This window comes from Mus musculus, chromosome 5 (genome assembly GCF_000001635.26).
Source record: "Mus musculus strain C57BL/6J chromosome 5, GRCm38.p6 C57BL/6J".
In the NCBI taxonomy this organism is placed as follows: Eukaryota; Metazoa; Chordata; class Mammalia; order Rodentia; family Muridae; genus Mus; species Mus musculus.
In genome coordinates this window covers 45,697,181-45,723,577 of record NC_000071.6, presented here as the reverse complement: position 1 = coordinate 45,723,577, position 26,397 = coordinate 45,697,181, and the positions used below count along the sequence as shown (strand labels likewise).

The 26,397-nt window shown below is 37.9% G+C and overlaps 2 protein-coding genes and 1 long non-coding RNA gene across 15 annotated transcripts in view; 2 read left to right on the top strand and 1 right to left on the bottom strand.

Moving 5' to 3' along the window:
• Positions 1-3,911, top strand: part of Gm3414 (predicted gene 3414) — a 7,912-nt gene extending 4,001 nt beyond the window's left edge. The window contains exon 1 of the long non-coding RNA NR_027993.1: positions 1-3,911. This exon is cut by the window's left edge and continues 4,001 nt beyond it. This is a non-coding gene — a long non-coding RNA (predicted gene 3414).
• The window catches only part of Lcorl (ligand dependent nuclear receptor corepressor-like), a 160,655-nt gene extending 134,258 nt beyond the window's left edge, over positions 1-26,397 (top strand). For 7 of the 13 annotated variants that reach the window (XM_030254339.1, XM_011240710.3, XM_030254338.1 and 4 more), the window contains one exon: positions 1-26,397. This exon is cut by the window's left edge and continues 4,165 nt beyond it. In XM_030254339.1, coding sequence (XP_030110199.1) covers positions 1-630 — 630 coding nt within the window. In that variant the 3' untranslated portion in view covers positions 631-26,397. The other 6 variants (NM_001359874.1, NM_001359871.1, NM_178142.5 and 3 more) reach the window with 3 other exon arrangements.
• The window catches only part of Ncapg (non-SMC condensin I complex, subunit G), a 30,657-nt gene continuing 27,290 nt past the window's right edge, over positions 23,031-26,397 (bottom strand). Inside the window, exons 20-21 of the mRNA NM_019438.1 lie at positions 24,668-24,737; positions 23,031-23,730 (exon numbers count right to left, since the gene is read on the bottom strand). Of these exons, the coding sequence (NP_062311.1) occupies positions 23,616-23,730; positions 24,668-24,737 (185 nt within the window). The 3' untranslated portion in view covers positions 23,031-23,615. The remainder of the gene's footprint in view (positions 23,731-24,667; positions 24,738-26,397) is intronic.

Here is a 26,397-nt window from a genome sequence, read left to right as displayed (position 1 = left end):
TCACCCCCAGAACCCAGAGTCACCTTTGCTAAAAAGAGGGTGGCAGTACATGACTTCAGAACACATGCTAGTTTAGAGAGTAAGTTTAATGGAACAGGGGGTGGCCAGACTGACTCTGAAAAGGAACAAATAATGGAAAGTGTATCTTCCCATAATTGGAGGTCAAAAACTTTAAAAGACTGTAGAATATTTTTGAGGAAGATCAACTGTCTTGAACACAGAAACACTTTTAAGCTAAATACAATAATTTATTCTCCTGAATCTGTTGACAGTGGAGGTAGTCAGGCACAACCAGAAGAATCAAAGCGTTTTAGTTTAAGGTCCCATTCTGCAAGGCAAAATTCCTTTAAAAAGCAAAATGAAGAAAGAGCAAATCCCAAAGCAAATAGTCCTGCAAGTAGTAGATTGACTGGTGAGCTCGACAGCAGTCACTTAAGTAAGCATGTTAACTTTGACAAGAACCCCGATCATTCTGAGGCTCTTAGCAAATTAAGCAAAAGAAAAAGACCACCATGGAAGACCACAGAAATGTCAGCAAAAAGGCATAAACGACAGTCTTGCAACAGTGGACAAATGGCAAACTATTGTACAAAATCCCAAGTAGGTAAGTTGTTCTCTCCTTCATTTTAAAGTTTCATTGTAGGTGCCTTGAGTCAACCATAAGCTAGTGGGTAGAAAAGGAACAGCTAACTACATTCTAATTTATTTCTAAAATATTTGAACAACTTAATTTCTTGGCACCTAGTATGAAACTCCTGAAATTAGGTACTACTAGATGTAGTGCACTTAACCGCTAAGCTTCAGCATTCAAACACAAGCAAATACATTTAGAAGAGACATGAAGAACATTGTGAAAACAGGCCGTGAATGTATTTGGTAGGTGACTGTGAAAAGCTAATTAAAAATTTACTGCAGGCTAATACTGGCTCACTCTCAAAAATACCAACCATGAGAACATACAGAAAACAGCTAAAGTGGTCTCATTAGAGACTAACATTGTAATCCTAAGGTGTAAATCTCCCTCATTAAGCTGTTACTCTATTTGATACTGCTTTGAAAACGTACTGCAAGACTGCTTTTTTAGAAGGTGGTATATACTAATTTTTTTTCAATGATCAGCAAGTATAATAAGTGGACTTTTATGAATTAGAGCTCACTTGTGCAGATAGAAAGAGGAGGATTCCTTTATGGAGCTGAGCAAGTCACTGTTAGGGTCATTTCAGATTGAGAATGGAATACGAAATTAAGTGATGTACCTTATTAAGATACACTGACATTTCAAGGCCAGCCTGGTCTACAAAGTGAGTTCCAGGACAGCTAGGGCTACACAGAGAAACCCTGTCTTGTAAAACCAAGGAGGAAAAAAATAAAGATACACTAACATAGCTTCGGTACTGATGAATGTAGTGATAATATGAGCATGGTAGTTGCCTGAATAGCCGTTTTTCGTCTGCTTATTTGGTAGGTACTAAACAGTGCAGGATATTAGGTAGGAGACTTTACAGATTCCATCTTCACCACGAAAGAATGCCAATTTATATATTTAGGAAAAAAGAATATTTTATGGCTCATGTTCATTTTTATATTTGTATAACTTAGAAAAATCTTTGGGGACTTAGGGAAGTATTAGTGTCTTACTAGAGTCAATAACATCAGGTCTCATTAAAATATTAAGCACAATAATTAAGTTGAAGAGTTTTATATAGGCTTTATGTGTACCCCCACCCCCAGGTCAGTTAACTGAATAATTTTAACATGCATACTCCAGTACTCTGTAACATATAATGATAAAAATTTCAAATATCTGGCATGAAAAATGCTTAAAGGAGGTCAAAGTAGACTCTCCATTACAAAAGATGAATGGAAACTCTGAAGAATAACTTAGGTTTGATCCTCAAGAAGGCTAAAAATAATATTATAACAGGTGCTTCATCAGGAATATACCTACTAGCAAAGTTTTAAAAGCTTGTAATTCACCTAGAACATGTGTACAAGTTTCACGAAGAATAAAATATAGTTTCATTTTACTTGTGTTTCATTTTCACCTCATGCTGTTGCAGACGTTCTAAAGTGATTTCACTGTGCAACAGAACCGCATTTTATCCTTGCAGCTTCCTACCCATTGTACTTTCCTAACAATCAAGCACAGTCTCAACTTTAATATTTCTTCACCCTGTCAAATGTAAGATTCCTAAGATAGGAAGATGACAGATATTTAAATATCACTTTTGCAAATTGATTTTAAAATCCTTTGTGAGTATTTTAAAAATTAGTAACATATAAAGAATTGTTTTTCACCTTTTCCATTTTAAAATTTGCTAGTGCTGTTTGCTGTTCTGCTTGAAGTTTATTCATCTTTACTGATAACTTTCCTTCTTTATTTTTGACATTTTTTAAATCAACGAGATTATTATTTTTAGTTATATTTATAACAATATTTGTTACGTTTATGTGATTTTTAAATGTTTCTTACAGTGTTGTTGTGTTTTTTTTTTCTCTCATTATCTTTGGTAGTCCATGCTTCTTTTTGCCTTTTTGGAAGTAACACTAAAACTCATCATTAGTTTTATATGTGTTTTTGGTTTTCATATATAATTAGTGACTGAAGACGTAAGACTGTTAACTACAGGACTTCTCTAGACAAATTCTGAGGACAGTGTATATTATAAATTTTGGAATATTTCTATTTGTGGAAAATAATTGTTTCTATACTGAATGTCTTGCCTCTGTATATACTAACTGTCCAAATAAGATTTAATACATAAGATCTTGCTGCACCTGCTGCACTCTGTGTTAAATGTAGACATGGGAAGAAGGCAAATGCAGTTCTATACTATTGTACTTCCCCTTTTGAAGGAATGGCTACAGTATGTTCTCAGTGTGGAAGGTCTAGGACGTTCCAGTTCATCAACGGGAGAAAATATGTACACATTCATATAAAGTCATTATTATTATTATTATTACTATTATTGTAAGCACGATACTTCATGTTTGAAGGAAACAGTGATTAATGCCACAGGTTTTGCTCTTAGGAAGCATAGAAAAGTAAATACTACTGAATGCTGAGTAATATGACAGAAAGAAGATACCTGGAGGGACATGAAGGATTTCAGATTTATCCAATACTGTTGCTTATATAGTGAGAATTATAAGAATCTCAAATACTAGAAGGTAAAAAATGGTGGGAGAGGTTCAAGTAGAACAAATTTCAGGCAGAAACTGGAGGCAATAAAGATGGCTCATTTGGAACATTGAGTAATTTCTCAGAGCTAAGGTACAAAATGGAGACTGCAGTGGTCAGTCAGATATAAAATATCAAAAGACAGAATCACTGGGAAGGCACTGCTCAAATGCTGAGGCAACATCAGTTAATCGCGGGGGTGGGGGGTGGTCTAAGCCCTAACAGGAAAGTAGGAAAGAAATTTTACAGAAGTCTATGGAATAAAAATCACATCTTTTTTTCCTCCTCTTCTCTCATAAAGTACATCCCAACAGCAGTTTCTCCTCTCCTGACTCCTCCCAGTCTCCTCCCACCTCCTCTCTTTCAAAGATCCACTCCTGCACTTCCCTTCAAAAAGAAAAAAAAAGTGCCAGACTCCCAGGGACATCAAGCAAACACAGCATAACAGGTTACAATAAGACCAGGCACAAACATATCAAGGCTGGACAAGGCTCAGGCAAGAGAGTCAACAGTAGCACCCACTCCCACTGTTAGGAGTCCCACCGGAACACCAAGCTACAGGACCATAACATAAGCAGAGGACCTAGCTCAGCCCCATAAAGTCAGGGTCTTAATAGAACACGGGAATGAAGGGAAACATCCAGAACTTTGCCTTGAGCATCAAGGTTTTAGCTTTAAAGGTTTAGATGAAATTGGTATGATTTCTTTAAAAAAGATGTCAAAGAAGCCGGTGGGTAACGTGAGTCCCGAACAGAGATGAGGCTTGAACTGAGACAGATTTGGCAAATCAGAGAAGTCACTAAAGTAGGAGAGATTCCTCAGTATAAGATTGCAGGGTCCTAGGATTCTAGAGTCACCCCAGGATGCAAGAAATGGGTGTGCATGATATGAGACTGATGAACGTAGTCAAAGGATGAGAGAATCGAGCAGAGACTGGAGGAAAATGCCTTAAGAAAGCAGTGTGCTTCAGTCAGTCATGATGAGCATTGAGGTGGCTCCAGGAAATGCAGCAGGAGGTCACCCTCATGCTGAGGGATGGAACACCTATGTGGAGCAATAGTCGGAAAAGCCAAGTTCAGCGCCAGATGCTAAGTGGTCAAAGAGGAAGTAAAAAAAAGAAGAAGAAGAAGAAGAAGAAGTAGCTGTGAGTGGCCAGGAGTTAGAAAGGCGGGCTGCATCTGCTTAAAGTGAGCTTTAAAAATGTCCAAATGTCAAAGCCTGGGAGAAGGAAAAAAGGCTGAGGGGATGACATGTGAGGGTAGTCCTGAGACAGGTTATTGAGTATGGATCTTCGGGGTTGGGGCCGGGAGGTTAGAACTTGTTCTGGACCAGAACTTCCTGTTTCTCTTAGAGCCAAGTGGGGGAGATAATGTGTCAGAATATAGTCAGTAATCCATGGGGGTGGGGTGGAGATCTTGAAATATTCAAGTTCATATTTTTATGAATCAAGAGGTAATCTGGGTCTAGGAAATGACTTAGTAAAGTATCTACTATGTATGCATGAGGACAAGAATTTGTAGCCCCAGACTCCATGTTAAGTCTGGCCACAGATGCACACATCTGTATCTAAGCGTTAAGAAGGCAGAGAAGGGTGAGTGACTGGAGCTCACTGGACTCCTGTCGGTCTAGCCAGATTATAAGTTCCAGTTTCAGTGAGAGACACTGTCTCAGAAAATAAGGTGGAAAACTGTTAGAGGAAGGTACCCAGTGTTGACCTCTACCGCCACATGCATGTGCACAAGCGTGTACACTCACCCACATCCACATGCACATACTACACGAACATGTCCATAACACACATTCACAGATGATGTGCTCTACAGTGTGGTCGAATTAGGAAACATGAGGTTTGAAGAGCTGTCTCCAGATCTACAGACCTGAATAATGGTGTATTTTACCTCAGAATACCTGTCAGAGTGTACATGGGTTCATCATGGGTATAAATGAGAAGACTACAGAGATCAGTCCAGTGTGAAGAACGTTCTATGGACTCTAGGGAACTGTATGATCAAACTGAATTGCTGCTACTCTCTTCTAAAGTATAAAATAGACATGAGAGTAGGTTAAGGAAGTGAGCATTTGAGGAGATGTAGTTGACATGTATAATACAGTGTTCAAGCTTGAACGCCAGGCCAAGGACATGATAGGCACACTACCACTGAGCTAGTGCCCCAGCTTTAAAATGGGCTGTGTGAAGGGCGTGCTGAGGCCCAAATATACTGTAATTACCAAACAGTAGTCATACAGACATTTGTTAATGTTCATGTTTCTCAAGTCCAGAGCAAACATGCCTGTATCTAATTGGTAAATATTGTAACTTTGGATATATGTGAGGAACTTGGTAAGACTATACCTCCTATGGACTTGATAATACTGTAGACTCATTTAACTCATCCTAAAATGTTAATTTTCTTCTTTAAATAATCAAGAATTTGGATTGTCATATAACTTTCAAAATATTCAATTTGTCAGTTTCTATTTTGTCTTCTCTTCTGAGAAAGTGACTGAAACGTTCCATGTATTTTGGCTTCAAATGCTGCTTTTTACAAAAATCTATCACTCCTGTGTGATTTTGAAATGATCAACCCCTTGCACTACCTGAGACCAGGGCTGAAACTGTAACCTACCCTCTCTCATCCCCTTAGAACATTCATTCACTTGATGATTGAACACAAGATGTTCTGTCAGATTCATGGGGCTGGGGTACATCATTACAGAGTAGTATTAGACACTATTATAATTTATATTATTCCTCATCAATCAGGAGTGGATTTTTCCTCTTGTTTCCCCTTAGGCACAGTTCCTTCTCAGTGTGGTGCATTGCAGTTGCTCAACTTTCTCTGTCACTTTCTCTATCCATACTTGAAAGCACTCCTTTATAGAGTTTTCTGATAAGAGTTTCAGAAAAGAATGTGACTGTAAAGATAAGTTATGTGCTGTATTTAGCCCTGTTCTGCATAAAATAAAAAGTCCAAATGACAAGGGCTTTGTAATATGCCACAGTAAAGGAATGCTGTGACAAATACTGTTAAGAGCAAGATAATCACATTCTAGTACCTGATTTTGCTTTTTAGATGTTAGCTCAGATGAGTTTACTATGGCATTTTTGATAGATTATAGCTATAAAACATAAATTTATGGCTAGTTAAATAAAAGATCAAAGTGATTTTTGTTCATCCCCAATTCTGCAGCTACATCTTCCAACAACAGTTGCTTTAGCTCTGTGGTTGTATCACAAGAGCAGTGTGCGTCCTTATCCACCCGCATGTGCGGGGTGGGGGGGTGGGGGGCGCTGTGGACACCAGGTTTTCCATTTTATAGATTTGTATTCTCTCCCTTCTGATTGTTAGCAATGTTTTTCTAGCTGAGGTAAATTCAAAGGTCATCCTCCTCTTTGATGGCCAGCTGCTGACATCTATTCCCAGCTAATTTCATTGTTCACATCTGCCACATATGATCTTGTTGTCTCACTCATGCCTCAAGTAATCTCTGCCTTTTGTATTTCTTCTCTCTCTCCCTCCCTTCCTTCCTCAATCCCCCCTCCCTCCCTCTCTCACTCTCTCTCCCTCCCTCCCCCCCTCCCTCTCTCTCTCTTTGTTTTAATTTAACTTTCTTGAGACAGACATTCTGCATTACACAGGCTAAGTTGAAACCCTGACCGTGAAGTGGCTGTCGTTCAAAACATGGTCATGGAACCACTCCATATTTGTTTCTTCACTTAAGAATTCGGTATTTGGACTGTAGACATGGCTCAACAGTAAAATGCACTGGCTGCTCTTCCATAGCACCCAAATTCCCAGAACACACATGAACACCCATACAAATAAAATAATTAAAATCCCTTCCAAAGAGAGGAGAGAGAGGCACAGGGGAGAGGAAGAGAAAGAAAAAAAAAAATGAAAGAAGGAAGGAAGGAAGAAAATCCAAATTCAAGGGGGGTTTCTAGTGCTCCCCTTGAAAGTGTGCTCAATAGCTTGTCTTTTTCTATGCTGATCTAAGAGTAATAACAGTAAAAACAAAGAACTCAGAGCTCTTTGTCCAGCCCCCCTACTTCCTCGTTCTTTCCCTTACATTTCTAGACCATAATAAATAGTTTTCTTCACTGTGCCTCTGAGCATCCTGGCATCACAGCACTAAACCTGATGCAGTTGCCTCTTGATGCTTTACACTCCTCCCTGCCCCCCCCCCCCAAATAACATGGTAGGTGTCCAAATGATTTTTCCCCGCCTCCATTTTTTTGTTTATATTAGTTTAATTTTCTGCCAAACATTGACTTCCTCCTCCTAGTTCTAGGCAACACTGGGAAGTTCATTGTTTATGTTTTGTTTCTGGTATAAGAAGGTAGAAAATTTGGCTTTTGAAAAACTGAGGATGAGCCCAAGTTTGAGGCCAGGCTGGGCTACATAGCAAACTCAAGACCCAGTCTCATAAACAAGTTTGTCTTCTCTGTGCTAGCCAGTATAATAAAAGATTTATTTATTTGCTTTTATTTATATGAATATGCTGTAGCTATCTTCAGACACACCAGAAGAGGGCATCAGATCCTATTACAGATGGTTGTGAGCCACCATGTGGTTGCTGGTAACTGAACTCAGGACCTCTGGAAGAGCTCTTAATCTCGGAGCCATTTCTCCAGCCCCAGCTAGCCAGTATAATAAATGCATGGGAAACAACAGGAGGTGAAACCAAATGCAATTTTTACTTTTGTTTTTACATTTATTAAATGAAGCAGAAATGAAGCAAATTATTTCAGAACTTACTCATAAGCTCTCAATTATTGTGTTGTGCTTTGAGATTTTATTATACAAAGACTTTGTCTGATCCAGAAAATGCCTATTACTGAACTTCAATAGTATAATCGGTACTAATTAGATAAAGAGGAAAAAAAAAAAAAAACCCATGATACTAGATATGGTTACATCTGAAGAATAGATAAGGGGTCCTCGATGAGCCATGAATTATTGTAGGTGACTTGCCATCATACACAGAAGATTTAGATTGCATACGACTAGGATAACTATATGATGATATCCTAAAAAGGTCTCAGATTCCGTTGTGAAAAGAGTCATATAGGACAAGAGTGAAAACATAGAGCCTTGTGGTAGTCCAGGCGAAATGTCTCTACTGTAGAACAGTGGGTCACAGTCTGCAGCATGTGTTATAGATGCCAGAAGTACTTATCTAAAGAGATGACTGGGTGTCATCCACAAAGTTGGATTCCGCAGCTGTGGAGTGCAGCAAGTGATGCTTATGCTGATGATCCAAGGGCCTCACTTTGAAAGCCATTGGCCTAGAGGGTAGTATTAAAGAGATGCGAAGATTAATTCTTCACTGATGTTAGCATGGCAAGTTTCTAGCAAAATACTTGAGGTATATTCAAATTTTGCTGATATGTTTCTGTTAATTCAAACTAATTTGTAATTTTATTAAAAAAATCATTTAATTGCAATGAATTCACAAGTAAAAAGATCATGCAGCTAGATCAAAGTGCCACAAAAACATTTTCCCATCCCCAAACTCTACGTTTCAAAGAACTTCACAGTAAAAAGTGGCCATTCTGAAGCCATGAAGCTTGGCTTACTTAGGCTTTTACACTTTCACTACCAATTACATTTTTTTTTTTGCAATTATCTGCCACAATAAAATAAGAAAAAAAGACATATTGGAGTTGAAACCAGAAAAACAGTTAGCTTTAGATATCCTCTTCACAACTCAGGTGTCCTTTGCCTACATCTTATGCTTCCTCATGTGATACTATCCTCCTTTCAATTCTTTTAATTTGATCTACCCTATGTATTATTTCAAACTTTGTTTTTGTTGTTCAGTTTACAAATAGTTGAGACCTTTATTGAAACCTTAGTGATTTCTGATTTATTTGTGGCCTTAAAGAATAATTTACATCAATCCAGTCTTTTTTAATTGACAGATTTAGTTTATATTGCAGGATCTTATTTATTGCATTTTATTTGTTTACTTACCTGTTGGTGGTCATATGTGCATATATGGTACATAGGAAGATCAGAGGACAACTTGTAGAAGTCAGATCTCTCCTTCCAACATGGAATCATACTCAGCTCATCAGCTACCCATGGGGCCATCTCCTTAGCCTTCAGGTTCCAGAACCCATTTAAGTATTCCAAAATAATCCATTTTTGAAAATAGTGTGGAGGCTACATCTGTTGAAGGCCCTGTGAATGCCAGTGGTCCAAGTTGCTGAATGAGCCTGCTGTTGTCAGTTTTCTCACTAAATTTCAGTCTTGTCTGTTCCTTAGAGAAGCCTTAGCCTGCAAAGCGGGTTGGGGGTATTCCTTTCTTTTAAGTCTCACTTCATGTCTTTTATAGCACTGTATTGGGTGCATATATAATTAGAATCATTAACTGCTTTATTGATTTTTTTTAATTGTGGAATAACCGTAATGCCTAAAAAAACCCTGTATTATAGACTCTATTTTATTTTGTAATGACCATTCTGACTCACTTTTCAGTATTTGTATATCTTTTCTGTAATTTCATTTTTTACAATTATGATTTTATATTTACTTGGGTTTTTCCTAAATAACATATGGTTGAGGCTTAGGCTCTCCCCTCCCCCAATTTGATACCTGCCTTTTACTAAGCCACTTATATTTCATGTTATTATTAATATGATTCAGTTTCAGTCAGCTGAAACATTTTCTATTTTAGCCTAATTTTTTCCCCTCAGGGTCTATATATTTTAATAGTCTATTTAGTCTCTTAAATTACTCTTAAAAAATGGTTGCTATTCTGGACCTATTGACCCAAGCTTGGAAGCCCAGCTACTTGGAGGCAGAGGCTAAAGAATCTCACGTTTGAGGCCTTCCTGGATAGCTCAGTGATGCTCTTTCTTGAAAATTTTAAAAAAGGGCTGGGGATATATTGTAGCATACATGGGTGACACCCTAGATAGCATCACCAGGGCCATACATACAACTTAAAATGGAGCTATTAGATTTACACTATATATCATTACATCACCTTCAAATATTCACTTCATGAATAATAAATTTTATTACATTTTTACTTCCTTCCCCAAGTCTTTGTGCTGTTGCTGCCATATATTTTATTTCTATAAATATATAAATTATACAAATACTATTTCAGGAATACTAATTCCACTCTTCCTATTTTTTCTTTAAACAATATAATTTTGCATTTTCTGTTGCTATAACAAAATATATGAGGTGGACACTTTATAAAGAACAGAAATTTATCTCATCTTGACTGAACTCTAGAGATCAAGCAGCCCCAACCAACTCTTTAGACTTCTTCAAGGCAGGGGCCCCAAAATCAGAGGCAGAAAGTGAAATGACTACCTAAGGCAGGTGGGTCTTGTAAAAAAAAAACTACATGAATCACTTTTGAGAATAGTGTCATCCCAATGGGCAACACAGCGGGAAGTTCTACTGCCTACAATACCATGGCACTTCTAGAGACATGAACCCGTCGAGGGGACACACAAGCCACATCCAGTCTGAAGTGCATAGTCATCTTCCAAGCACATTTAAAAAATAATTTTTCCTTTTCATGACTTCGTTTTTGTGCTTTTTAAAAAATAAATCAAGCTTTCCATCTAATATCATTTCATTCTTCCTGCATCTTTTTCCTGAGTCTCCAGTGCGTGGTTCTGCTGTGGGTTATTTTCCCTCATCCTTTTCTTTTTATGTGGCATTCCTTTTCAAGGGGTACCTTGTGAGCTGGGCAGAGAGATAGACACCTGTATCCAGCTTAATGTGGGAGGCAGAAGGATCATGGGTTTGAAGGCATCCTGGTCTATATAAGGACTTATTCATGGCCACCCTGAGCTACTTGGACCTTTAATAACACAGGCACTGGGATGGGGGTGGGGGGTTGCTCAGTGGTAGAGCATTTGCTGAGCATTGATAAGGCCTAGAGTTTGATCCCAAACACTGCAAATAACTTTTTTTTTCATTGACATGGACTTCAATTTAATTGATTTTAGTCTTTTAAAGGTTCTTTTTACCTTGCTGCTCCTGAAATTACGTCTGTGGCTCTGGTTAATTTTATCTCCTGTATGTTAATTTTCCCCTGAATTAGCAGTTTGATCATGAAGATTCTTAGCACGATTCCCTGTTTCCTCTTAGTATTTGTTAGGCACCTTGAATATGTGGGTTTAGTCATTCATAACCATTGTTCTTCAGTAAGTATCCATCTGTCTTTACTTCTGTGATGTGTGTCATATGTATTCTGCCCATGTCAGATACTAATTTCAGTAGTTACCTCTCTTCCATTGTGGCTAGTATTAATCATGTATTTTTCTGTCATTGACAATTCTTAGTTAATTGTGTAGTCTGTTGTCAGTACCACACAGAATGTTTCCCACTTTGTGGAGTATGTGTTACATGTAGTTTCCAGTACCCTGCTTTAAGCTCCAGGTGGACCTCACTCCCAGCCCAAAGAATATTGGATCTGCAGATGGAAACAGAGAGAGAGAGAGAGAGAGAGAGAGAGAGAGAGAGAGAGAGAGAGAGAGAGAGAGAGAGAGAGAGAGAGAGAGACTGACTGCCTGCCTGATTGGCTCAATTGCTGGGCACTTCTACTCTCCCACAACTAACATGCCCTTCCCAATATTCTTTACTCTGCACCTCTTAATCTGCCCTTAGCTTAGTTATCCTGGTTACCGTCTCCTTGTTCAAAAACCCAAAACTGCCTTCAGCTTAGTTGTGTTTCTAATCTCCCACCTGGGAAAGTAGCCTAAGAGCTCACATGGCTGGTTTTTCTCCCTCCAAAGCATGGTCAAATCCCTCTTTCTGCATCTCTTAGCCTGCCTGAGGGGACCTAGAGGTCGCACCTCTTTCCTTCCACCCTGCAGCTGGCCCCTGGCATCTTTCAATCAAGAACCAGTTGGGGAACAGGACTTTAGCATCAGCAACTCTCCCTACAAGTATGCCCATCTCCATTTCAGACTTGCTATTTGTGCTGCTCATTTCCCACTGTATTCTCCACTTGAACTTACAGAACTTATATTTTCAATACCTGTATTGTCATCCTTTTGTGCTAACTTTGTAATTTGTATTATCTGTCCCTGTAGAGTGAATTTGTGTTGTTAGGAATCATATTTTCCTGTTTTCATGCCTACTAACTTGTATAAAATGTGAGGCATTGTGAGTTTTAAGTTGTTTTCTGCTGGGTCTTTCTTTTCTTCATGATTCTTTACATGTTTTGGACTCTTACTGAGAAATACTTTAATCCTTTCAAGTCATCTTTAAGCATTACTAGCAAAAGCCAGAGTAGCTGTTAGTCTACAACATTTGGTACTCAAGGGATGGTTTTGCTCCACAGACGACAATTTTTGACACATTTAAAGACTGCTGTGGGCATCAGGCAGATAGAGGCCCAGAGATGTTGCTAAACATCTTACAGTGGATAGGCCGACCTTCACAATAAAGAATCATGTGGCTCCCGAATGCTATGATTAGAAAGTTTTCCATCTGAGCAATCTTAACACTCACTTGAAGAGTCTTAGAAGATCCAAAGTCTGATAGGTGGGATTGTAAATTATATCCAGATAGGAATGGCTTCATAATTTTCACAGCTTTGGTAAAGACTCATGTCCTTCTCTTCACATCACCATGTATCTAAACACCTGGGAACACCCAGGTGTTTAGTTCTGCTTGATTCTATTTTTGCTCTTCCAGTGAATACAAATATGAGAGTAGAGATCCTTGCTGTTTTGTCCACCATTTCTTGTAGTTCTGGGGTATACAGTAGTAAATATTCCTCTTCCCCAAAAATTTCTCTCAGCAGCTTTCAACTGTCTCCTATACTCAACTACATCTAATGCCTCCTGGGTTCCTCTTCCCATCGTGCAACATGGAAATCCAGGTGTCAAGCCAGTTGTCAGAAATCAGTTATACTGCCCTGCCCTGTATATTTTAACCTTTCGTTTAAGCTGTTTCAAAGCCAGAAGGCAAATCTGGTTCCTATTACTTTATTGTGGCCAAAGCAGATATCCCAGATTTATTCTTTCAGCAAGCATTTGTCCAGTTTTTATGTGGTAGATACTGGAAAGAAATGGTGGACAAAACAGCAAGGATCTCTACTCTCATATTTGTATTCACTGGAAGAGCAAAAATAGAATCAAGCTGTGTTGAAGATGTTGAACTCTAGAATTAATTTCTTAGGGGATAACTTTGGGTTGAGAGAGGGAAATCCTTTGTGATACTGGGGGTTAAGATAGCACTTACAAACACAACAGAATGGGTTAGGATCTTGCAGACCTTGCAGAGTGAGAAGCAAACAAAGCGTGGAACTCACCTTTGAGAGAATCTCAGCCTTTATTTTCCAGATGAAGTGGCTTACGGTGGGAAAGACAGCAAAGTAATGTGTCTGGTCTTAAATGCCTAAAACTGTTTCAGGAAGAAAGATGGGATAGTTTGGTCTCCTTGGGTTGACACAAATACTACAAACTTACTGCTTAAACAGTCATTTGCTTTCAGTTCTGAAGGCAGGGGACCCACAACTACCAGCAGGATTTGGTTTCTGGTGACTGTTTCCTGGATTACAAAATAGCAGCCTTCTCACTGTGCTCTTACATTGCAAAAATGACTCTGGTATCGCTTCCCCAGAGGAGGATACTAATCTACTCTGTACAACTCTGATTTATCTTAATTACTTTCCAAAGGCCCTATCCCTAAGGTGAAGGCATAGCAGAGACCATCAGTATTGAACGGTGAGAAAACAAGATGAGACATAAAGATGGGAGTCATCAGTGCAATCATCAGGAGTGATCTGAGTAAGAAGTACTATTTTCATGGAGCACTGGAAGCCAGATAGGTTTATTTACTGAAGACATGAGAAGATTGTAATACCACGTGCAGGATTATTCATTTAAGGCACCTAAAGGATTAATGAAGAACACGAGTTACGGGAAATTCTTGTTCAAGGTTAAAACTGCACTGACTCAAACCATCTTGGTGAATATCCGATTAACAAATGATCTTTTATGAAATACCCAAGAGCACTGACACCCCCTCCCCATTAACACTCAATCCCAAGCACTTACTTTACTCATGAGTCTGGTTGGCCAATACAGAGCCAATGTTTTGATTCTGGTTTTGCTCCCTCACTACCTCACTGGTACCTGGCTTATCTCTCTGCTCCATGAGACTTAACTTAGCCCTCCCAGTAGGTTTACCTATCAGTTGCTATCACCATTGCCAACAAACCACTTGACAGCAGTAACACTGGTGATTTGGTTATAGGGAGGGCAAAAGGGTGAAATTAGGAACAGGTAAAGAAATTAAGCTATGAGACCATTTAGTTTGCCATAAAAGAAATAGTATTAGGATCACTAATAATTCCTGAGAAAGCAGATGGGAACAGAGTACAAGAAAACTCTAAGTCATGGCAGAACCTCAAGCTAATATTATTTTAAACCCCCAAACTTTGTGTTTCCAGAGCCTCTTTTACACACCAAGTCTAATTTGTGCTAGCTATGTAATACTGGGTATGGGGGCACTATTGGAAAGCACAGTTGATCAGGAGCCACACCTTTAAAGAAAATTTCCCTCAAAAGCCATCAACTGTCCATAGTCCTTAGTTATGTGTAGAGATTCAGGATTTTTTGTCACACCCAATCTCCTAGGCTTTGCCAGAGATCACTAGAAGATCCCTAGACTGTGGAAACAGCATCCCAGGGTCTGGGATAAAATGGTTTATATGAGAGCTGTAACTTCAGAACAAACATCTTTGTATCAAAGATTCACCCAAAACAAAGACCTGGTCTTTGTTTAGGAGGTGGCTAACTCTGGCATGGTTTCAACTCAGCCAGAGGTTCCCGGACCCAGACAGGCAGTAGCTGTAATTGGATACTCACTGAATCCAGAAGAAATGATGTTTCTAGCAGAGGATAGAGGAGAGAAGCCATCCCCATATGGCCAGAAAAGACCTGGGCCACCAACTGGGGACTCACTTCTGGGTTCAGCACTGATAGTTACTTCTCTGCTGGTGAAATTAGCCAGTTCAAGCCAGATTATATTAACTGCAGGCTTACTGGGAAGCTACTCTTGGGTGATGTCTTAGTCAGTCTATTCCTGCACAAACATGACCAAGAAGCAAGCTGAGGAGGAAAAAATTTATTCAGCTTACATTTCCACATTGCTGTTCATAACCAAAGGAAGTCAGGACTAGAACTCAAGTAAGGTCAGGAAGCAAGAGCTGATTCAGAGGCCATGGAGGGATGTTACTTACTGGCTTGCTCAGCTTGCTTGCTTATAAAACCGAGACTACCTGCCCAGAGATGGTACTATCCACAATGGTCTAGGCCTTCCCCACTTGATCACTAATTGAGAAAATGCCTTACAGCTGGATGGATCTCATGGAGGCATTTCCTCAAGGGAGGCTCCTTTATAACTCCAGCTTCTGTTAACACAAAATCAGCCAGTACAGGTGAGTTCACTGGCCCCAGGGAAGGAGGCCAGACAAGTCACTTTGGGAAGGGAAAGAATGAAGAGGGGAAAGAGAAAGGAAGTGTGCACAGAAATAGGGCAAGTTCACCAGGAGACCCAATTGCATAGATTATATAAGGGATGAGACTCTGAGGGAAGGGCAGCCCAAACCCCTGGGCTGAAAACAGGGCTGGGGCCAAGGTATGCCAGGTAGAGACTGAGGGATGCTGGGAGAACCTGGAAGCCAAGTCTGTTTTGGTGTGTAAGATATCCACCTCAGTCCCTTATCCCAGGATCTGAAACCAAACACGAACCACTTCCCCTCCGTGCTACCATGCTGGCAGGCTTGATTTTGTGAGTACTGCAATCTTGTCATGTCCAGAAGATGGTATTTGACTCTGATCCTCCCCAGCCTCTGGCTTAAAATTCTTCCCCCTCCACTTTCATGATGCCTGCTGAACATTACAGAGGTAAGAGTTGATACAGATGTCCCATTGTGGCTCAACACTCAGCAGATAGCTATTCTTTGCAGTTTAACTAGTTACAGATTCTGTGTTAATCACTGTCCACAAGCAACATCTCTGATGTGGTCTGAGAGCTGCAATAATCAAAGGGTAGAAAGGCAACAGTTTAGAAAGCAGTGTGATATTATATCAATTTACCGGAACAATAGTAGGTTTACCCATAGGTCCTGTGAGCTACCTCCACATGGGTTCTTGACACAATTTATAGTAACAGACGTTTCCTCCTATGGATTAAACCTTAAATCCAATCAGCAAATCTATAGTATATGTGCCATTATTCTATCCATGTGCATAGCCTGTCACACCAGTCATTGTATTTCACAGGGTTCAGTTGGGTAAAACTTGATAACTATCTACCACTACCACTACTACCCTGTGCAACCCATAGTACATTCCAGTAAGAGCAAGCCAGCAAGAAGGAAGCATCGTGGTCAGTACTAAGTTGATTTCTCCATGTCCTGTGGCCAATGTGTGGTCTTCAGCAGTATTTATGGTCTTGCCATCAAGTTCTGGTGGGCAACCAACAGCAATGACAACAGTCTATACAGTTTCCGAGGAGGGAGGGTTCCTTTAAGACACCTCATAGCAACAGCTTGAGTGGGGAGCATCCCACACTGGCAGTGGACTTTTTATAAAGCAGCCCACATATTCCCTGTGTAGGGTAACACCAATTCAAGTTATACAAGCATGTGTATGTGTGCTTATAAAATAATAGGTTTCCCATAAGACTTTTTGAATGATCTTTAGTATTTCTTATCCTCACTACCACCACTATCTCTAAGCTACCCTCTTCCCTTTCTCTTGATAACACCTATGTTCTACTAGGCCCCCCCACATTTAAGACCCTTCTCCCTGCACCAATACTCTTTCTAGCTTCTTCAGTCCTACAAGTATTCCAAACTAAATACACAAGTCCAAAAATTTGGCTATAACATACACATAGGTGTTTGCTTTTCTGGGTCTTTTACTTCACTCAGCAGAAAAGAAAAGCAGTACGTTATGCTACATTTCTTGTAAGTTTCCTTATATCAGTACTATGGTCTACTAGGATGGCAGGCTTTGTGCCACCTTTATATCTGAAATTCTGAGACATTTCTAAACCTTGGAAAAATCATAAATCTAAGATCCTTGACTTTTGTGTTTACTTAAAAAGTGGATATTATGTAAAGAAAGGGGGTCTTCTTAGCTCATGGTCCTGAAGATTTGACAGCATGGTCTTCATGGTCTCAACTAACATGGACTTGAAAAGGGAAAAGGGAGAGGAGAGGAGACACTGAGACCATGAAGGAGCCAGGCTTCTATAAAGCCTAATGCACTATACAAGATTAAGCATAAATCTCTTCAAGAGAGCAATCAGGGCTCAATCACCTTCCCCTAATCCCTACCTCCTACAAATCCTGCCATCTTTTTTCTACTTTAACTATCTACACTTTATAATTCCTTGGTGTCATTTCAGTGGAAATTTGTACTTGAAATTGGGACATTAAAGAAAAAATTATAATCTTTTCAATAAGCCAACCAAGAAAGCTTACTCAAATTAGAATTCAGTCACACTGGCAATCCCAAGTACAAGATCTTATGGTCTCTTGTATTTGATTCCCCTTTAGCCTCCTTGGATTCCATTACCACACAAGCCTTACCTAAAGACATACAGAAACAGATCACACATGAATCGATCACATTTTACAATGAGAGAAAACATTTGCATCCTTTGATTTTAACAGGAGTAACATTAGCTCACATGAGTATTCTGTATATAGTCAGTGGCCCAGAAATTTTACATACAGCCTGTGCTTGACATAAATACACCTAATCACCCCATGAAGTGGACAAATGAAAAAAGTGTGCACTAGGCTAAGTATGGGATCAGAACTAGAGTTTAGTCTAAATTCCCTTGCCCTAAATTAAGATCTTCATCCTCCAAGACCTACTTCAAATGTTTCTAACCTTGGCCTTCCCACTGTGCTGCCATTCGCTTGCTTCTCTGGTCCTTACTAAGGTACTGCATAGTTTTGTTTTGTTTTGTTGTCCTTGTAATTCATGAATACCTTCTCTCCCTGTGTCCTTCCTGAGCTCTGAAGACAGACACCACAGGTTTTACATTCCTAATAGACTAGATCTTGGTTAAGGTTCTGCAGTCACCCTATAGACAGCAGGTGAGCACCTGCTGGCTCCTCATGGAACAGAAGAGCTTTCCTTTGTGCTAACTACCAAAATCATACTCAGGCACACCAAAAATCCTTCACTTGGTTAACTGCTTAGTAAATCAGAAATGTGGGACTACACATCTTGACAACTTTATATTTGGATAAATATAAATCCATGGAGACAATAAACTATAGACTCAAACTTGACCATAATAAGTATTTAGAATATCTGTAACATTTTTTAAAGCAAAGTCATTTAATTGTCCAGAATTCATTTGTCCAGCTAAAATCTGATGCTGCCAAGCACACTACAGTCATTACACAATCCAAAAACCCAGCTTTTCTGTGCAATGACTTCTCTCTCATTCCTGTGCCCTAACATTCTTCCCACTTTACAGAATTGAAGGGTATGAATCAAGCTTCATGTATTCAACATGGCTTTCCTATATGGGGCTACTGCTGCCTAATAAACCTGTATATCATAAGAATTGTGAGAATTAAGTGGTAGCTATTAAATGAGAGAATCATGGCAGAATTAGAACAAAGTTAGTAGATAAGGTTTAATATATGGTGACTGGAAATGAGATAACAGAGAAAAGACTTTTCATACAGAGCTTGTCTGGTCCGTAACAAGTATTCTATAAATGATATTTTCAGATATATAAGTCACATGAAAATTTACTGTTTCTTTGAATACTGTCTAGCTAACAAAGTTTACTGTCAGCTAATGTCACATAACCAAAATTGCAATTTACTGTGACATACAGTTCTAGAAATGTACAAGCCTAAATTAGTTTAAAGTTAGACACACTAAATTTTCTTTATCCTTAGAATTATCAACAGTCATATCACAAGCAGTTGAAATTCCATGACCCTCAAAACACAAATGCATATACATACACACATACATACTCTGTAAACTGTCTTAGGACCTGAGAGATTACAAATCCTGAAATAGCATGAGATGCCTACATAAGCACTTGAGAGTGTGTCCCTGTGTATCAGTCAACCCCCACCTCCAGTTAGGTTGACTGCTTTGACAGAGAAACCTGATTTAGGATAAGGACCTCCTTCAGCTTCCTCCTTTGACTGGAAGAGTCAGTACTACTCATTTTAGCTGATACATAGCTCCATAGTTTTTAAAGCATTTTAAATTGCTCACAAGCTTAAGTTGACAAGGTGTCATCTTTTTCATACAAATAAAAATAGACAAGGATAATTTTGCTTTTATAATGTTAAGGACTTACAATTAGCATCTTAAGAACTTTGTAATAGTTTAAGTACATGAATTAAACATATTAGTATGCACATTAACATTACTAATAGGAAAGTGTTTACTTCTTGTATTTTTTCACATATATAGTTTTGTGCACCCTTTGTTGTCTCTGTAGTAATAGCACTCTAGAAAACTAACTTAAAAAAAAACTTCCTTAAAGTACTGAAAAGAATACCATACTTATGAAAATATTACTTTCCTTAGATAAATGCATCATTGTCACACAAAACTTAATTTGTGGCCATGACTTGTTTTTCTTTTTGGCATTATACTTGGTATGTCAGCTGCCAGCCCACACCCCTCTATAGCTTGCCTTATGTTCTCAGAGAGACGGATGTTATACTTCCTTTAACCACCTGTCACTCACTCACATACATCAATCGCCAAACACAGCATATCTCAAGTTCAGGCCTCATCCAGTAACACAACAGAACAGAAAACAAAATTCTCTAATTACAAAGAAGTGATTTCTGTAGCTAGAGATGAAAGTGTAGCAGTAAAGGGAGACATATTCGTCTCACAGAGGACTCAAATTTAAGTCCCGCATGCAAGTCAGGCACCTCACAAAGAACTGTAACTATTTCCAGAGAATCTGATAATCTCTTTTGAAAGACAGCACTCATACATACAAAACATAAACATAATATATAATTTAAACAAAATTACAGGTTGTAAAAATACTATTTTTATTTTTCTTAAAACTAGCAGCAATTCTTTTTTGGGGTTTTGTTTGTTTCCGAGACAGGGTTTCTCTGTGTAGCCCTGGCTGTCCTGGAACTCACTTTGTAGACCAGGCTGGCCTCAAACTCAGAAATCTGCCTGCCTCTGCCTCCCAAATGCTGGGATTAAAGGCGTGCGCCACCACGCCCAGCTAGCAATTCATATAGTAAGAAAAACACCACTGTCTCACTAACTTGGAAAAAAACAAACCATGAAATAACCCACGTACCTCAGTCTAACAAATAAACCAATTTTTTTTTTCAAAATTTAACGTTTCAGGTAATTGTCATTTAGATCTGCCATTTATTATTTTAAATTTTTAAAAAATATTAACATTTAATAATTATATCAGTTTTTGCTTAATATTTTTATGACTAACAAGCTAACTTATAGTTGTTATTTTATTAATATCTAATTATATAGATTGAAATATTACATAATTTAAATTTTATTTTTGGTAAAATATAGTAGAAAACAACTGTGCCAGGAGGGGGAAAAAAAAAGGACAAACACTGAGACTGTCAGCCAGTGTTGGTAAACATAGTGTAGGAAGGAAGAAACTAACGGAAGGACAGATAGGCAAGCAAAGAAAAGAAAAAGAAAAAAATGAGTTGTATGTAATCAGCAAGCGGGATCCGGATTGTCCTGTAGGTGCTGCCTGTGTTCCTGTGGTAAGCTGGCCACAAGAGAAGATTGGATGGACAACTCAACACTCCTACCAAACAGGCCTATTTTTTTGCCTACTCTTAATGATAATCAGTCCACTAGAAAGGTAACAGAAGCAGCAAGAAACGAGGAAAAATGATGTTTCTAGTTTCACACCAGTTACAGTATGACATGACTCGTATTTGTACTTAAGTTTCAGAGACTCAATTTATCACTGATGAAGACCAGTGTTTCCCATTGGTTTACATCAATACCATATCTGCCTTTTCCTGCAATTAAAAATGATTACTTACTGCATGTGAACGAGCTTAGAACACAGCAGGAATTAACAAATGTTCATTCTCTTAAAAGTAGTTCTGATGTTAAAGGGTTGAACCTTGCCTTTCTGATGTAAACTAAGGTAATGCAGTGACTGATGGCTTTTGTATTGCGGTACCTGAGTGCATGTGTCATATTTACACATGAATGTGATGATATAGTTCATCACACTCGGTTCACTAAGACAGCTGTAGAACTAGTGGTGTCAGGATGATAAACAGTTTGCTTAGTTGTTTTAGAGTACAAAAAATATTCCAAATGTTCTACAAAGGTGACAATTTGAAATTTAAACTTAAAATGCCTTACACTTTTTTTTACAGCATGCTACAAATGAAAACTGATGAGAAAGTGGATTTGTCTGATGGGAACACAGCAAGCTGCCCATTGAGCCCCATTAAGATGTGCCTTAATCATCCTATTGAATGGAATCTAACAGCAGCATCTCTAGCAAGCTGTACAGTTCATAACCAAAATCTCAAAAGTGAAGAAAATTAGTCTGCAGCCCTTGCACTATCTTTATTTTCTATGTCAATATTCTTTCTCATGAAAACCAATTGATACTAAACTGTTTCTAGTCCAGTGATCTGTCTTTATATTAGGTCATTAGCATTAATCATTTTAGTATAATTCTGTTTTTACATACATTATACAAGACCATTGTGGGATTTTACAACAAAAGCAGATTTTGATGTTCTCTTTTTATCAGTGAATTTTTTAATGCTCTCAGCTTAAATATGTAATTGCCCAGTTCTATTTCTGTGCAGTTTTCACATATAACAAATTCTGTAATTTAGAAAGCTTGTATTGTAAAGATGTGTGATAATGACCTAACCCGTGAACAGTTGTGTAACAGGTGGATGCTAACTACCTCGAAGCAAACTGGGAAAGGCAAAGGTATCAGTTAGAAGTATATCTCTTCTAAAGTTATATATGTATAGAAAAAGATTGATTAGCTTATTAAATAGCATGTTTTCATTCATTAAAAAAAATGGGTTATCAGTTCCCTTTCTGTAATTTAAACCACTCATCTGTGGGCCGTAAGAGCAACGGCACAATTGCATGTTTACTCTTCAGCAAATCTGTGCCTCGATGGTAAGCAAGGACACTGGTTTAAGTTCACAATTGTGAATGGAAAAACAAACACACACACACACACACACACCAAAGGTTATGTTTTTTAAACCTATTGGTTGTATTGTATTTTAGCAGTTTGTTCCAAAGTTTACAGGGGTGTCTTGCAGAAGTAGGACAATATTCCTTAGTAATGCTAATGATGCTAGGTATACCTGCAGCCACAGCTATTGTCTAAAATCTGAGTAGTAAAACTGCTACTAATGGATTGGTGCTTAAAGTCAGAGAAAAGCAAACTTCAGTAGTGTCTACATGATCATAGCTTCTTTCCTTTTGGCTACTCTGCACATGTCTAAATGAGATGATAGTTCATTCCTAGTGGCTTTCCCTTACACCATGCCATTCTAGCCCTGCTCACTTCCTGTTCCCCATGAATTTAAGACAAGGATTTAACAAGAACTATATCAATAAGAAATATGAAGCACAGGAAAAGACATAGAGCCAAAAGATGGACAACAGTGTTTTTCATTGGTTTGTATCATTACCATATCATTCCTTTTGCTTAATAAGCATTCTTGCTTTGTAACTCTGACTCCTTTTCTCATTTCTATAAAGCACATGTTATGTGTATAGACTGAATAGCCTTTTGGTTTTAAAAGCCAGCAATACCTTTCATTCCATCTCAGAACAACTGTTAAATGGCCTCTGATAAATAAATTTAATGAAGCAGAAGCACAATAAAAATTTCATGTTAGGACATTTTTATCCAAATAAAAGGTGTTTCCTTGGGTATGGCAGAAAGAAAAGGGACTACTTTTATGTTTCACAGCAATGACAATTTCCTAAGATAACTGAAATGAACAGTGAAGAAACTGTGCTCATAAATCAGTACATAAAGATTACTTCCTAGGACTTTTATTTCCCATTAGTATTATTTATTATTCAAGGTAGAGTATGTTTTGATGTGCCAAAAACCAATGTATCTTTCATGATTAATGTGTGTGTGGGCAGCACCCTAATCTAGAATTCATTCATAAAATAGTGTTCCTACATAGAAAAATTTAGGAAGAGAAATTACCCATTGTGGTAAAGTTATCAAATAAATACTGAGTATAGGAATGATGCAGTTTCTCAAAGCCATTGTTTAATGTAAATAAGGAGTCTGAAGTCATGTGGCATCATTCATGTTTCCTGAAACAGAGCAGGCTTTCTGACTTTATCATAGTAACTATTAAAGCAAAGTTATAAGCACAACTTCAAAGGACTTCATCCTTATCAGCTCTCTTAACTTGTATCTTCATTAAGGAACTCTGCAAGGTTAAGTTTACTTTTCTGTAGCGCAGCTGTTTTGGCTCGTCTGGGTAATCTCATCTTCATTTCTGATGGTGGTTCATGATCACTAAACAGATGTAAAAAAACACATGCATTTAGATATAAGCTTTAAAAATCAGAATATTTATAAATAAAACATTTTGGTTTCTCACATTCCAATATTGTGTAATAGCCTGAGTCTAATAACTAAGCTTAAAACTAAAATTTCAAGCAATAACCAAAAAACTAATGGCTGGATGGGTGTCCTGCCAAGTGAATCAGAAAAATCTAACTAATCTGGTGATTTTTTAATCTACTGTTAAAACCTGGTGTCATACATACAGGGAAAGAAGCAAGCACAAGCTTTTACAGTAAAGCTTGTAATCACATGGGGACCATACAATCATCCTAAAGGATTTAGAATTCAAGTGAAAAAACAAACAAACAAACATTACTATGTTATCTTAATTTATTTAGTATACTGCTAAAACATTGTAAAGTTCCCCCAAAAGCACTTTAGCCAAGGCTTAATCTAAGAAAACATGCAAGGTCCAATACTAATGACTAAACGAATGCAAGACAGCTACAAACTTCTCAAGCTCAACCTTGTCTTTGCAGTGACAAAAAACAAACAAACAAAAAAAACTATTAACACAAACCACTAGTACTTTAAACTTATAAGCAAAATTGTAACTCAAAGAATCTAAATATTATCTAAATCAAGATAAGAGTTACATATATAAGGTCATGTAAACAGAAAACATGGAAATACATGGAAACTCTTGTTTCCATACAAAGAGAATATATCAAACTAAAACTGACGCCAACTAATAAAAATATACAACTCTTCATAAGTCAAATGTTCTAGATATTTTTAGACTATTGACCAAGATCACAGATAATTATGGTTTCCACTATCTGGTAATATACAAAGTTTCTCTCACAAGAAAATTACAATATTCTATATACTTCTGAGCAAAAAAAACTGGTTGGCATCTTCTGTCTTATAGAAATACATGATGTACCTTTCAGAGTCTGGCCCAGCAATCTGGCGTCTCCTGTTGGTCTTAGATGAAACTGGCGCTTTTCTACATCCTTAAAGACAGCATAGCTTATTGGCACAATGTTTAATGGTTTCGTGTTTCTAAATCTGGTTACCAAGCCATCCAAATCTTTTACTTTCAGCACAACAATCTTTTCCAATACACTTCCTTATTCCTATCCACTCTGACGCTCTCAATACATAGTGGAGGGGGAAAATACTAAAATTTATGTAAATTTCTTTGGATGAGCACTACAAATATGTGACAAAGAGGCAAACTTTAGGTCACATGTGATGACAAAACCATCTCAGGCTGAGTGTGATAGCTCATTTGGAAAAGTTCTGGCTTTGTTAAGGATAGAGTTTAAGTGCCAGAACCCAGATAACAGTGAGGTGTGGCAGCACATGCTTATGATCCCAGCACTGGGAAGGCAGAGACATGCAGGGGCTCTGCCTAGATCCCTAGGTGGTCATCTAGCCTAGCCTACTTGGAGCACTCCAGGCCAGTGAGAAAGTCTTGACTCAAATGCAAGTAGACCATGACTAAGGAGTCTCCACATTAAGACTTATACACACATAAATGAATGATCACACACTCATATAAAACAGTTTTCTCTTAGAGCAGAGGTAGAGTTAATATAGAAAAACTAACAAAAATCTTACAAGGGCAAGCTCAATCAATGAACAGTTTCTAGATGGAACTGCATTTTTATTACATATATTTATCTTTGAAGCACTACATTGCTTAGCTAGTCTGTCCTCAAATTGATGAGCTCAAGCTATCCTCACACAGCCTCTAGAACAGCCATTATTACATCTAACACTGTACCTGGCTTCAAAAGAAGTTTACACAGCAAGATACAGGTTGCTTGTAAAACACTTAAACTTATACATAGAAAATTCAAATGTGTTCATAAATATAACTCAATGTTTTTTAAAAAAATAAGAGCCTTTATTCACCAGGGTTTGCTATATTCTACAAGGTTGAAAACTAAGGACTAGGGACTGTGCTCAGTGGGTAGCGTGTTTGCCTAGCATGTAGAAATCCTGGTTTGCTCAACCATGTAAAATGGAGCATGGTAATCCAACACCTATAGTCCCAACCTGTAATCAGAAGTTCAAGGTCAAAATAGTGACTTTGAAGCTATCCTAGGATATATGAGAACCTATACTGAAAAAAGTCATAACAAATTTGGCCTACAATGTTCTTAATTGTATATAATGTATACATACATGTAGTATGTATACATTAAGTTTGAACTATTAAAAAATGGAGTTTTCATACTTTATTCTGTAACTAAAAATAATCTGATCAAAATCAATTGTTCACTTGACAATTTATATGAAAACTGTATATTCTATTCATTGTTATATATTTCCACCTCATATCTTATTTGTTTTCAATAATGTATTTATCCCCAAGAAAACATCCAAAAATATGGAAGTAATTTGGAACAATATCCAGTAATTGTTTAAATAACTGGTTTGTTATAAAACAATGTTATGGCCAGATTCTATTCTAGAAAAGATTAAACATACTTAGAACAGAGCCATAAAACTATTTTCAATAATTAAAATCATGTTTGGCTCATGGGTGTGACTATTAGTGTTCTTGATGGTAGGTCTGCCTGGATGTACTTTCTTAGTCTTCTGTAATAAGCATGCATTGCTTTTGTAATAAGGAATTAATAAAACAACTTTAAAAGCCTTGAA